Source organism: Bos javanicus, chromosome 2 (genome assembly GCF_032452875.1).
Source record: "Bos javanicus breed banteng chromosome 2, ARS-OSU_banteng_1.0, whole genome shotgun sequence".
Taxonomy (NCBI): domain Eukaryota; kingdom Metazoa; phylum Chordata; class Mammalia; order Artiodactyla; family Bovidae; genus Bos; species Bos javanicus.
Genome location: NC_083869.1, coordinates 30,327,630 through 30,342,655, shown reverse-complemented (window position 1 = coordinate 30,342,655; position 15,026 = coordinate 30,327,630). Strand labels below are relative to the sequence as shown.

General features: G+C 36.6%; 1 protein-coding gene across 6 annotated transcripts in view; it reads right to left on the bottom strand.

Moving 5' to 3' along the window:
• LOC133259160 (sodium channel protein type 1 subunit alpha) overlaps positions 1–15,026 on the bottom strand; it is a 315,536-nt gene that overhangs the window by 65,821 nt on the left and 234,689 nt on the right. For 3 of the 6 annotated variants that reach the window (XM_061436296.1, XM_061436351.1, XM_061436322.1), the window contains exons 1-4: positions 7,453–9,427; positions 5,403–5,531; positions 2,821–2,912; positions 1,527–1,796 (exon numbers count right to left, since the gene is read on the bottom strand). In XM_061436296.1, the coding sequence (XP_061292280.1) occupies positions 1,527–1,796; positions 2,821–2,912; positions 5,403–5,531; positions 7,453–7,532 (571 nt within the window). In that variant the 5' untranslated portion in view covers positions 7,533–9,427. Of the gene's footprint in view, positions 1–1,526; positions 1,797–2,820; positions 2,913–5,402; positions 5,532–7,452; positions 9,429–9,648; positions 9,768–15,026 lie in introns of those variants that run through there. The other 3 variants (XM_061436361.1, XM_061436312.1, XM_061436306.1) reach the window with 3 other exon arrangements.

Genomic DNA, 15,026 nt, shown 5'->3' with positions numbered 1-15,026 from the left:
TGACCATCTGGTGATGACCATATGTAGAGTCTTCCCTTGTGTTGTTGGAAGAGGGTGTTTGCTAAGACCAGTGCATTCTCTTGGCAAAACTCTATTAGCTTTTGCCCTGCTTCATTCTGTACTCCAAGGCCAAATTTGCCTGTTACTCCAGGTGTTTCTTGACTTGCTACTTTTGCATTCTAGTCCCCTATAATGAAAAAGACATCTTTTTTTGTTGTTGTTAGTTCTAGAAGGTCTTGTAGGTCTTCATAGAACCATTCAACTTCAGCTTCTTCAGCATTACACTCAGGGCATAGACTTGATTACCGTGATATTGAATGGTTTGCCTGAAACAGAGATCATTCTGTCATTTTTGAGATTGCATACAAGTACTGCATTTCGGACACTTTTGTTGACAATAATGGCTCCTCCATTTCTTCTAAGGGATTCTTGCCCACAGTACTAGATATAACTAAGATAGCATTTTTTTTTAAAAATTATCAAATCACCAGTAAGTTAAACTTTAAGACTAATTCTACTTGTTTCACATAATCATTACTAAGACTTTCTTTCTTCTTTGATTTTTTTCCCCTAAGTATTACTCATCTCCTTAAAATAATAAAGATACAGCTATATTTATGCACCTGTAGAGTCTTAGTTTTATATATTTAATATTTTTCTTTAAAAAGATGTTCTCTTTTCCCATGAATCATGGTCTTTTTCTCTGCTTTTGAAATGTTGCTACTGGCAGATACTAAAATTATACAACAAAAAAATTTTGCTTATTTTTATTGTCACTTTCAAAACAGAAAGGATACTGGGCCATTTATTTTTTCATCCTTCTATACTAGAATATTTAAACATTCGCATATTTTGTCTAAACTCTTGAAATGAAGGTAAACTGATTCTAATATCTTTACAGATTTTTGACATCTTAAACTTCTCTCTCCTAAAGGTTTACTGATTCTCATTTCCTTCTTTTTGATGGAATACTACTTAAAATTCTCATTTTACAATTGTAAAAACTATTTATCTTTAGGTCTTCACTTGATTTCTATAAAATAACAATAAAAGTTACCTATTAAACTATAAGTACCCTGGAACCATGTTCCATCACCATTATTTTCCTGGAATCCTGTGCAGTTTCTGGTACATAAAATGCATTCTAAAATTGGTATTTAATAAGTTATATTTGCATAATACTTTTGAGTTAACAAAGGGCCTTCAAATATTTTATTTGATTGCCTCAAATGAGACAATGTATAGCTTCATACCTTGATGAGAAGAATGTACAGAAACCCAGTATCCTATGAAAATTTCTTTCTTGCTGAATTTTTCAGTCTCTCATCAGATGATGTGACAGAAAGTGGCATTTAAGAGTTATAATTAGAATATTTATCACTCAAACAATTAAATTTATGTGCAAACCATTATAAGGCAATAAAGATACCACAGCCTGTTACACAATCATTTAAAAATTTTTCCATGCCTATATGGAAAGAAGATCAGCAATGAAAAAAATAAACCTACATAATAGCAATTCTTACTTGAATCTTGAATATACGACTTCCAGTCAAACTCATTTCGCGTTTCGTTTACAAATGTGCCATTGTAATTCTTGGTTATGTTCTTCTCTACAGTGTGCTCCTCCAGGGAAGCGTTGGTGGGAGGCCACTGCACACATTTATTCCGCAGGTTGCCCATAAAGAGCTGCAGCCCAATCAGGGCGAACACACTCAAACAGAACACAGTTAGGATCATGACATCTGAGAGCTTTTTCACAGACTGGATCAGGGCCCCCACGATGGTTTTCAGACCTGAAAGAAGGAAGGTTATTACTATGAAGACTTAGAATGTCTGAAGTAAGAAAAGCTTCACACAATTTTCTTGAAAACATAGATTCCATAAGTATGTTTGAAAATGACTGCAATCAGTTGTAAAGGGAAAGCAACACTTCATGGAAGGTTGAAGTGCTAATGAAAATAAACTTTGGAAACGTAACGATCTGAGCGATGAAATGAAAATCCATATCCCATTACATTTGGATAAAATAGCTGGAAGTTCATGGTCTTCACAAGGCCTATATGAAGAAAAATACCTTGTATTTCTCTGGTTTGCTAATGAAACTTGCCCTGTACTTTCATTAGGGACAGTGGTCAGTTTTATGACAAGTTACCAGAATAAAAATATTTTCAAATTCCTATTTATAAGTAGGAAAGATTTTGCTATAAAACTGGAGGCAGTTTGGAGTATAATTGCACTTTAAGATAAGAAAGGCTTGGGGAGTTTTCTGGCAGTTTAGTGGTTAGGATTTGCTACTTTTCCTACCATGGTCCAAGTTCAAAGCCTTGTTGGGTAACTAAGATCCCCCAAGCCACACAGCATGGCTTAAAAGATAATAAATCCTCCAGCAGACCCATGCTACTCTTTACTATCTTATTTCCTTGTCTTTTTAAACAATATTAAGATTCACATTGTACAGACATTGTCATCAATGCCTAAAATTAACAAGAAATTACAGACCAGTACATTTGACAGGGAACAAATCTTTAGTACAACTGACATGGAAGAAAAAACCCAGGACTTATTTAAGTGCAAATCACATAGACTGTATAATACAGTGTCTCATGCAAGAAAGTATTGAACTCCAAGACTGATGAAAAATATGAAAACATAAACATTTATGTTCAAATAATAAGAATTATTTTCTGGGTAACACTCATTTTTTTATTATTATGATTTAAATTATTATGATCCCCAATTTTATGTAATGCTGAGTGTTAAGAAAAGAGACTGTTGTTGAAAAATCATGACAGCTGAGCCTCAGTGTTTAACCCTCACCTGGAATGACTGAAATTGTTTTCAGCGCTCGGAGAACTCTGAATGTTCTCAATGCGGAGACATTGCCCAGGTCCACAAACTCTGTCACATATCTGAAATAGGGAGTTCACACACAAACACAATAACAGGATACAAAGAAAGAGCCATAGGTACAAGAAGCCTTATGTTTTGCACTGACCACTTCTTACCTGGAATTACAGAAATAGTTTTCAAAGCTCTCAAGACTCTGAAAGTGTGAACAGCTGAAAAATTGCCTAGGCTTACAAATTCTGTTACATACCTGTAGAATTAAATTAGAGTTATTCAAGAATTAAGTAGCATTTATATTATTTGCTTGGGTCTTTTATAAAGCCCTTCTTCGTGATTTTGAATGATAATTTTGTCAGTAACAATTTAGAAGTTAGGGTCCATCACTATGGTTTTCTTTATTTACATCATTTAAGGCCATGAAGTGGATGTAAGTTTCTTAAGTACACAATCCTTTTGTCATTGCAGAAAGCAGTACAATCAATATGGGTAATTTAGGAGAATTAAGTAAAAGGACAATAATTCTTGGCTATAGTTTTAGGCAGAAAGAGAAGAAGAACTAAAGAGCCTCTTGATTAAAGTCAAAGAGGAGAGTGAAAAAGTTGACTTAAAACTCAACATTCAAAAAATAAAGACCATGACATCCGGTCCCATCACTTCATGGCAGATAGATGGGGAAACTATGGAAACAGTGAGAGATTTTATTTTGGAGGGCTCCAAAATCACTGCAAATGGTGATTGTAGCCATGAAATTAAAAGATGCTTGCTCCTTGGAAGAAAAGCTAAGACCAACCTAGATAGCATATTAAAAAGCAGAGACATTACTTTGCCAACAAAGGTCCATCTAGTCAAAGCTATGGTTTTTCCAGTGGTCATGTATGGATGAGAAAGTTGGACCATAAAGAAAGCTGAACGTCAAAGAATTGATGCTTTTGAACTGTGGTGTTGAAGAAGAGTCTTGAGAGTCCCTTGGACTGCAAGGAGATCCAACCAGTCAATCCTAAAGGAAATCCGTCTTGAACATTTATTGGACGGACTGATGCAGAAACTGAAAACTCCAATACTTTGGCCACTTGATGCAAAGAACTAACTCACTGGAAAAGACCCTGATGCTGGGAAAGACTGAAGGGCAGGAGCAGAAGGGGATGACAGAGGATGAGATGGTTGGATGGCATCACCAACTCAATGTACGTTGAGTCTGAGCAAGTTCCAGGAGTTGGTGATGGACAGGGAGGCCTGGCGTGCTGCAGTCCATGGGGTCACAAAGGGTCAGACATGACTAAGTGATTGAACTGAACTAATAGTCTTAGGCCTTCAGTTTTTAAAAAATATATGAAATCATCCAAGAGAAATTCAGGCAGACTGACTTACTGCCTATCCATATGTGATCAGGATTTTTTGGTGTAACTCTTAAGTGAAAGCTAGGAAAATTAAGAACAATATTTTATGGGGGCCCAATGATCACTCTTGCCATTCCTGTTATTTTAGCCTCAAGAAACAATAGCCCCTCAAAAATGCTTTCTTTTGAGCCATGGCCAGAGGGGACGGTGAAGAATCAGCTCATCTTGAATAGATATGGAATTTAGATGAGACAGGCAGCATTTGGAGCCTTGAGAATATCAGCTCCATTTCTCCTCTGCTCATCTTCCCACATCCTTATGCCTGGAAGAGGCCAAGTAAACCAGCTGCTGAAGAATGAGGGTGAACCACATTGGTCCATCTTCCTCTACATTCTAATTTCATCTAGTGCACAGCGGCCTTCTGTTATTTTTCTGGGTTTCTTCTTTCTTGGGGAAGTTTATCACTAGACCAAAAAAAAAAAAAAAAAGCAGACTGCAGAAGTTGTGTTGTGTGCATTACTGAATTTATCTGGTTGGGAAATAAGGATAAGAAGGTTTATATAAAGAAAATGATGAGGAAAATTAGAAGGGGAAAGAAGGAGAGGAAGAAAGGAAAGGATCAAGTGAGAAATAGGAAGAGTCAGAGAGTATGCTTGTTTGTAAGCCTTAATTGTGCATTTGTTGATGACATAACCATTTAATAGCAAATATATATTAAGAACCTTACGTTTTTCTATTAGTTTGTTATGTCAAAATGTTTTGATGTTTATTTTCTATTATTCTACCTAAGAAACTGGGGAGAGTGCATGACGTGGGTAAGGTCAATGGACATTTGCAGGGCCAGTAGAGGGTTTTTTGGTTGTAATTTTTAAAAACACTTTCACAGATGTATTATAAATACACTTTTGCTTCCATATTAGTGTGTGTGTGTGTATATGTGTGAATGTGTGTGTGTACTGTTGAAACAGCAGCATGTATAAAATTTGCTGACAATGTTTGTTATGTGTGAACATTATAATTTCAATTACTGCAAAGCCTTTATGCCAAAGTGAAATGCCTCTTTGACCTCTGTTGCACTAAATTAAAATCCAGAGCTTAAATGTATAAATCACACAGAAACATTCTACAGTTAAAGCAAGCTTATTCTTTAAAAGCATGAACACTTGTAGAAGCCAAAATATATCCTATTTTGAAGCTTCCAAGAAAAACACTTACGCAAATGTAATGACAGTGAAGTCGAGCCAGTTCCATGGGTCTCGAAGGAAAGTAAAATCTTCTAAACAGAAGCCCCTTGCAATAATTTTTATAAGTGATTCAAAAGTATATATTCCTGTGAAGGTGTACCTGGAGACAAGTATCCAAAAAGAATGAATAAACTAATCACTTTCTTTCATGACATATCAATTTCTTAACACTCTCTCATTATGTTAATAACAAACATTTAAAAAGGAATCATGCAGGTTAAAATTATTTTTATGGAAATAAAACATAGTCTGAAATTTAAATTCAACTCCTTAACGCACACAGAGTTGTTTTTAAATTGCCCTAAGGGTAGAGTGAGAAATACATACTGTATAAAGTGTATCTGAAATGTCTTAGTATTGACACAAATGAATAGAGCCTCCTGAGAATTATCCAGTACATTCACATGATGGAGTAGCTGATCAATAATATTGTGGAAGCATAAAATTATTTTCCTTAGAAAGTAAAATGCTTAATTTCAATCATGTTTTATGACTGAGGGAACATGGACAAATTAGTAAGTCTTAAGTTTTCCTCTTTTTTCAAGATAAGCTAAGTTAACTTAGTTGGGAAAAGAATTTTGTTCATGCCAAATGGATAATTCTAGGGTCATCAGAGGTGAAAATCTAATTTTGAATAAAATATTGAGACAGATTGGAAATCCAAAATTTAAATGACTTAGTCAGTTTAAATGAGAAGAAATTTATAGATTTCCAACTAGAAACTTAGATGTTTTCATCTTCGTCTCAGAAGTTGGATAATGAAATCACAGAAACAAGGGTGACTTGAGACCTGTGGGCCTCACACATTAGTATTAATACTTAAACAATCCTTTGTATATAATTTTTTTTTAAATTTCCTTCAGAATCTCTGGGCTTTCCTAGTGGCTCAGCTGGGAAACAATCCACCTGCAATGCAGAAGATCTGGGTTCGATCCCTGGGTTGGGAAGATCCCCTGGAGAAGGGAAAGTCTCCCCACTCCAGTATTCTGGCCTGGAGAATTTGATAGCCTGTATAGTCCATGGGGTTGAAAAGAGCTGGACACGATTGAGCGACTTTCACTTCTTCAGAAACTCTATCTTTTTATTGGTTCTAACCTGGAAGTGTCCAGGAAGGGAAAAGGCCCTTAGAATACCCCCATGGTTGTTGTTTTAAGGGTCAGAAGCCACAGAGCAATAGTGGTCACCACGCCAGCCATGAGAACAGCCCCAGCAGCACTTACCACATATCTGGCCTCGCTGTCCTCAAAGTATCCCAGAAGAGTCCATTAGAACAGTTAGCAATGCACTTGGTTTCTGAAAATGCCACTCTTTTATTTCAGTATGCGTGTGTGTGTGTGTGTGGGTGTTAGTTGCTCAGTTGTGTCCAACTCTTTGTGACCCCATAGACTATAACCCGCTAGGTTCCTCTGCCCATGGAATTCTCCAGGCAAGAATACAGGAGTGTATTGCCTTTTCCTTCTCCAGGGGATCGTTCCAACCCAGGGATTAAAACCTGGTCTTCTGCATTGCAGGCAGATTCTTTACTGTCTGAGTGACTAGGGAGGCTCAGTTAGCAGAGTCCTCAGTTTATTAAATATTCAAGTTTGAAAATCCCAAATTTCGGGATTTTTTTTCCCAGCAGATATTTTGGTTGACCACATTTGAAACCAATATGGGCCTGGCACAGAGTGGCTGTGCCTGATGGAAGTGTAAACTTGGTGAGGCTTGATAGTATGTTTTTAGGGCATGTGGAAGACTCACTGAATTAATCTGGAAGTTAACTGGAACCAAGGTCTACCACATTGGTTCCTTTCTGTGATAACTTTCACCATATTTGCTCTGGCCACTGTATATCCTAAAGGAAGAGTGATGAGTGTGCAAGAATGATGGGCTTCTGGTCACCACCAAGTACACATGGAGAGATATTAAATCCTAAATACATATATATAGACATAGATATACATCTCTATGTCTATGCAACAATACACACACACACACACACTTATACATAAGTTGATATATAGTTTATAAGTTGAACTTACTCTACATTCTTTGTCCAGTCGGGAGGGTTACTCATTGTCATAAACACACAGTTTGTCAAAATAGTGCACATAATTAGCATGCTGAATAATGTAGGTTATTGTTAAGGAACACACAGAAGAAAACCCAAACCCATGTATTATATTATATAAAACTAACATTGAAAAGCTCAACCTGCAGTTTGGCCAGGAATCAGTGACAAACATACTGTGGGCAAATCATCTAATCTCTTTAAATTTCATTTTTCTCATCCTTAAATTTATATAATAACACTAATCTCACAGAGTAGTTGTATAGATTGAATGAGATAATGTACGAGAAAGCTTTATAAAAGTATAAAGTGTGGTTTTTGCTACTATTATTAAATCAATCTATTTATTCCCAGAAGACCTTATTGGGAAAACTGTGGGCATTCTGGAACTGCATAGATTTGAGCAGAGAGCACTGATGTGAACTAATTTAGTTGATTAAAATAGTGAATTGCTGAGGAAGGCACATTCTGGCAGAATTATAATTTCTTAAACACATGTGATACAATATGGATGAATATATTATAGTACGGTGTTAAATGTCAGGTCGCTTTATTTCAAGTGTTTGTAAACATATAGCAGCATTGGATAAGATTGAAAGTGAATATTTCAAAGTCATGCCTTAGCATGATAAAATTCAACATAAAGGTGATCTTAGCAACATGAAAATGACTCGGGTAAGTCACTCAACCTCTCTGTGCCACTGAACTTTCTAGTGTCTCCACTGAATTTTACGCAGTGGAGCTAATCAGATGTGGAACTCATCAATTTGAGGTACAGATTAAATGGGATAATATGTGTGAGTTATTGGAATAGGTCTGGTTAGTAGCTATGATCTAAATGTTAGTGAAACAAATGACTAGGATCTAACAGAATTATGGAGCTGAAAGGGACCTTGAAAAACAACTGTTTAATTCCTGTATTTTAGAAATTAGAGAAATAAAGCTAAAACTTTAGAGAAATTAGATAACTTGGCCAAGGAGTAAAACACAGATTTCTTGCATTCATATCTAACATTCAACAACAGTCAACAGCCAAAGCAAAAATTTTCCATAAGAGAAAAAGAAAGTTTTCATCAAATGACCACACGATGGCACTAGGAACGCAAACTAGGATAAAGAAACCTCCATAAATGTCAAAGCTCGGGACATGTAAAAGTTATGTTTCAAATCTTTGAAATTCACTAATACCATACTTATACCATAAGGAATCTCTTATTATCAGTTTAAAAATAGAGTGGAATGTTAAGTTTTTTTCTACTTAGAAGTAGATGATAGTTATACCAGTAATGGTATAGAAGATAGAGCAGATGATAATTATAGATGATAAGTAGATGATAATTATACCAGTAATTCTATATTTATTATTGCCAAAGCCGTCAAATGAGACATAATCAGAAGTGAAGGCTTTTGGCCAAGGAGTAGGAACAGATAAATTTAGTTGCAGAGTCCTTTTTTTTTTTTTTTTTTTTAACACCAGTGAGAATCACAAAGCTAAATCCCTGAAGACCTTTTGGAAATACAATCCCTGCATCTTTCATTAACTTTCAGAGTCTTTACTAAGCAATCAGTTTTGCACGGCAGAGTCATAATTCAATGACTTCTATTTGAAATTCAGCCAGTGATCCAGTACTTCCTTCACGAATTTCATTAGGAAAGTTCAAAAACTAGCTACATATTGGCCAGAGCCCCCTGATCGTCTCCAGTGGAAATTATGCTTAAAGGTTAACTCTAAGGTACACTAAAATGCTTTATATTATAGATATGGTTATACTTGGCTCTGGATATAGGTTTGGTTTTCTTACTATTATATCAGGATTCCATGCAAATTCCAGAAAGTCACAAACTTTATACAATATTGTAAAAATAAGTCTGTTTTACACTAGATTTGTAGGATGAGTAATTTTAGAAAGAGATATATAATGTTAGAATTTGATATATAATAGACTGAAATATACATATAGTGTGTATATATAATAGTAAAGACTGTAAATTTCAGTAACATTAATGTAATAAATTTTAAGAAAATGCTTATATGACAAAAGGAAATACAAAATGAAAATGATAAAAACCACAGAATATGACATTTCCCAACTTAATCTTACATTTAGCTACAAAGCACTTATAGATTATGTACAAATAGCTAATATCGATCACTTGAAAAGGATATGAATGTACCAAAATCTTAATAGCTATTTTCCTAAGAGGATTGAAGGGAGTTAAAATGTACAGGGCAGAGGTGGCACTGAACCGGAAGATGGCCTTCCCTTTATTCAATACTATAAAAGTCTGTAAGATAGGAACACAACACAGAAGTATAAAGTATCAACCATTTAAACTCTATTACCCACCTTCTGTTATTTGTCAACATGAGTTATTCCAGTGTTGCAACTTTTTGATGTGTACCATAAGGACAAACTGTTCCAGGCTCTCTTAACTAGAAACAATATCCAGTGATATCACTTACCTTTGACTTGATACTGCAGTTTTATTGTTTATAAGATAGTTAGCCAAAATAATTTATTTTCTTTCTTAGTATTTTAAATATCTAAGTTAAATGAAAGCCTCAAAAGGGTTCACATTTCATTCTACAGATCCTTAAGACACTGCAGTTCTTTTACAGTGATTTCAGCTTTCTCATTTTGATTACCTTGAAAATTAATGACGTAGAACGCAAATCATTTAATAAAACTAATACTTTTTGAAATATTCTTTTACCATTTCTCCTGATAAAAAATCACTCTGTTTATAATAGGAAATAAAAACAGCCACCACTAAACCCACTCTTGGGTTAGATGGATGTAAACCAGTGATTGATTTCTGGAGGCCAAGTTCCCTGGAGAATATCTGCTGACTAGAGTACTAAATTCTGTATTTGGATTTCTGAGTTAGCTGACACATTGAATTCCAATCCCAACTGATTGCCTATTTCATGTAGTGCTTTGTTAGCATAGAGGAAAAGATCAAAGACCCTGAAAAATCCAGGATGCATGGATGTGAATGGAATTGGCATTCCAAAATTTAGCCATATTTGAGCACAATTAACGGTATGTAGACAAAACAACAACAAACAAAGCAGCAATGTACAACCCTGTATCAAGGATTCTTACTCATTGTTTCTTAGGACCTTTATATATGTTCAAATAGCCTGGGGGTGATGAAAGGAAGCCTATTTCTCTAGGAAAGCCTATTTCTTTATGAAGAACATATCTTGGGAAGGGAACTACAAATCTTTTAAATTTAAATTCACCCATTCTTTCAAAAATTCTACCCCCTTCTAAGATGCATAGATGGAAGCCAGCATTACTACATAGCAAGCATTAACCTTATGCTTACTTTCTAGTAAGAATCTTTGACAAGTGTTTATTCTGTACGTTTAGTCTTCAGGTATTCACAGATTTCTCAACTCTTTTTCCCTCTATTTTCAGGGTTTTCTAAATGCAAGCAATCATTCCAAAATATTTACTGAGATATTGTTTGAAACTAGCACTTCCTGGCTGGTATGGGTACAAGTGCCCTAAATGAGAGCTTTGAACCTGGTCCAACCAGTGCTGGTCTCCAACTTTTTCCTGATCTGCAACATGACACTGAGAGTAAGTATTCAGAAATGTGTCTGACAAACTAATTTTACATCTGTTGCATCTAAAAATAAAACAGAAGAGCGTATTTTGTGGGTCTGTTTTTTCAATTTTCTGAAGATTAATTTTATTGTATTTTATAGACTAGCCACCTCATCTTCACAATAGAGAGTTTGAGAAGCATTGCTCTACATGGAACTTTGACTCCATGTTTCCACTTTCATCTCTGATGGACTGTGGGTCAAGAATACAAAGAAAACTGTATCATCATATCCATTTGTAAGAGGTAAGAGTTTCACACGTGCTTACTGGAGGAGCAATCACCTGTGTCTATAGTACTTTGTGCCTTTTTCTCTGATTCGTTCAGTGCCCCTGTCCCTAAATGACATTGTGATATCATCATACAAAGTGCACAGACTTGTGCAATGCAAATGCTTTTGCCCTAGGGAGTACACACGTGCAAGGACACAGCAAGGCCCTGAGTGAGCTAATTCGGGACCAAATATGGTCCACCTTGCAAACCTCTTGCCTATGCTTCCTCTCCCCAGAATTATGCTGAGTAAACCCTAGTAGAAATATTATGGGCTGGGAGTGGGAGAGCCAGTAAAAACATAATATAGGATATATTTTTTAAAAATAAAAATACCCTTGTTTCAAATAATATTACAAGCCTAATTTTGGAAAGGGCTTCCCTGGTGGCTCAGTGGTAAAGAATCTGCCTGCAATGCAAGAGATGTTGAATTGAATCCCTGGAGCAGGAAATGACAACCTACGCCAGTACTCTTGCCTAGGAAATCTCATGGACAGAGGAGCCTGGTGAGCTACAGTCCATGGGGTCACAAAGAGTCGAACACAACTTAGTGACTAAACGACAACAAACAAATTTTGGAAAAGAAGTTACAGTCCATATGGGGCTAAATCATGAACTTGGAGAGGGGATGAAGATGATCCTGACTGTAGCTCAGTGGATAAGAATAACAATGCAGCTCATCCTGAGGAGATGCGACCACGCACAGAAAAGATCACCTGTGACTCCGGCTGTGTAGCCAGCCTCCAGCCCAAATCGTGAGCAGACCTAACAAAAGAAGAAGTGGAAAAGATAGAGGAAGGGGGTGACGAGGCCAAAGGCAAAGCTGCAGAGGCTAAATGAAAGGGTGGAAGAACCTCTGCCCTAAAGACCACGAAGAAAAAGAAGCAAGACTCTGAAATTGAACCAGGAGGAGCCCAGAAAGGCACAGAAAAAGAGCCAGAACTCAGCAGGGTAAAGCTAACGAACGCCACAGCACCCCTGATGCTGATAAACAATTCTCAAAAGTCCTTACACATAGAGAAAGTAATACTTTGACACAAAAGCTAAAGGCAAAAGGACATAATTCTCAATTGTTCAAGACAGACAGGGACTTTTACTGATTTTAGGATATTTTCACTTATTTACTTACAAAATTCAAAGAATGTATTTTTAACTTCAAAAGTTAAGAAATGTGTGCACACTGTGTAAGTGCTTACAATTAGAATGTATAATGAAATTAGTGAGGTTTTACTATAGAGCAATGCTTGTTCTTTAATTTTCGCCAGCAGTATAGAGAGATAAGACGTTCTTGATAGAGTTCCCAGGAAGCTGACGATGAGATCAGCATTAAGGGACCATTTCAGGGTTTCTTCTGTGAGGACTCTGTCGTTCCCAGGTTGAAACATATATATTTACATACAATCTACACAAATATTTCCTTAAAATGTTTATGGATTCATTTTAAACTGCTGACTTACAGAGAAACCTAATTTTAGAATCTTGAATCTGTAACCATTTTTATGTGAGTAAGTTCCATTTAGAACTTCAAATTTACTATTTGTAACTAATTTCATATCTATTTCCTCATCTATCTGTATTCATTCTCCTTATATTTACTTGCACATCCAAGAAGCCAGACATTTAGTTTGTAAGTATTAAGATTAACGAAAGGATGTGTGTGCATGTGCACCCTCAGTTGCTTGCTGCTGCTGCTGCTGCTGCTAAGTCGCTTCAGCCATGTCCGACTCTGTGCGACCCCATAGACGGCAGCCCATCAGGCTCCACCGTCCCTGGGATTCTTCAGGCAAGAACACTGCAGCGGGTTGCCATTTCCTTCTCCAATGCATGAAAGTGAAAAGTCAAAGTGAAGTCGCTTAGTCTTTCCTGACTCTTAGCGACCCCATGGACTGGAGCCTACCAGGCTCCTCCGTCCATGGGATTTTCCAGGCAAGAGTACCGGAGTGGGGTGCCATTGCCTTCTCCCTCAGTCACTAACTTGCCCCCAAAGACTCTCAAATGCACATTGCCCCAAATAATGGTATTGATGGTACTGAAGGGAGAAGAGAGTAAGAAGGGAACACTGTTACCTACAAGGAGTCAAGTAACTCTAGAATTTTCCAACATAGAGATATCTGCTTTTCTCATTTCACAGGTAAGGGGTCAAAAAGAAAACAGCAGGGAAGGTAGACAAGATGTTTCTGTACTTTAAATTGTATAAACAAATATGTATGGAGAAGGAAACGGCAACACACTCCAGTATTCTTACCTGGAGAATTCCATGGACAGAGAAGCCTGGGGGGCTATAGTCCATACAGTCCCTGGGGTTGCAAAGACTTGGACACGACTGAGTAACTAAAATTTTCACTTTCAGGCAAAATGTTTCTGTACTTTAAATTGTATCAACAAATATGCAACTTTAAGCAAAGCAAGATTTATAAGCTGTTCGACTGAGTGACATTTTTAACTCTGCCCCTAATTTTTTATTGTATAATACACCTAACATAAAATTTACCATTTTAACCATTCTAAGTGTACAAGTTTGATATTGACGTTTTTAATGAATGTACTGAATGTGGAAGTGAGAAATAGATTTAACGGACTAGATCTGATAGATAGAGTGCCTGATGAACTATGGACGGAGGTTCATGACATTGTACAGGAGACAGGGATCAAGACCATCCCCATGGAAAAGAAATTCAAAAAAGCAAAATGGATGTCTCAAGAGGCCTTACAAATAGCTATGAAAAGAAGAGACGTGAAAAGCAAAGGAGAAAAGGAAAGATATAAACATCTGAATGCAGAGTTCCAAAGAATGGCAAGAAGAGATAAGAAAACCTTCCTCAGCGATCAATGCAAAGAAATAGAGGAAAACAACAGAATGGGAAAGACTAGAGATCTCTTCAAGAAAATTAGAGATACCAAGGGAACATTTCATGCAAAGATGGGCTCGATAAAGGACAGAAATGGTATGGACCTAACAGAAGCAGAAGATATTAAGAAGAGGTGGCAAGAATACACAGAAGAACTGTACAAAAAAGATCTTCATGACCCAGATAATCAGGATGGTGTGATCACTGACCTAGAGCCAGACATCCTGGAATGTGAAGTCAAGTGGGCTTTAGAAAGCATCACTATGAACAAAGCTAGTGGAGGTGATGGCATTCCAGTTGAGCTATTTCAAATCCTGAAAGATGATGCTGTGAAAGTGCTGCACTCAGTATGCCAGCAAATTTGGAAAACTCAGTAGTGGCCACAGAACTGGGAAAGGTCAGTTTTCATTCCAATCCCAAAGAAAGGCAATGACAAAGAATGCTCATACTACTGCACAATTGCACTCATCTCACACGCTAGTAAAGTAATGCTCAAAATTCTCAAAGCCAGGCTTTAGCAATAAGTGAACCATGAACTTCCAGATGTTCAAGCTGGTTTTAGAAAAGGCAGAGGAACCAGAGATCAAATTGCCAACATCTGCTGGATCATGGAAAAAGCAAGAGAGTTCCAGAAAAACATCTATTTCTGCTTTATTGACTATGCCAAAGCCTTTGACTGTGTGGATCACAATAAACTGTGGAAAATTCTTAAAGAGATGGGAATACCAGATCACCTGACCTGCCTTTTGAGAAACCTATATGCAGGTCAAGAACCAACAGTTAGAACTGGACAAGGAACAACAGACTGGTT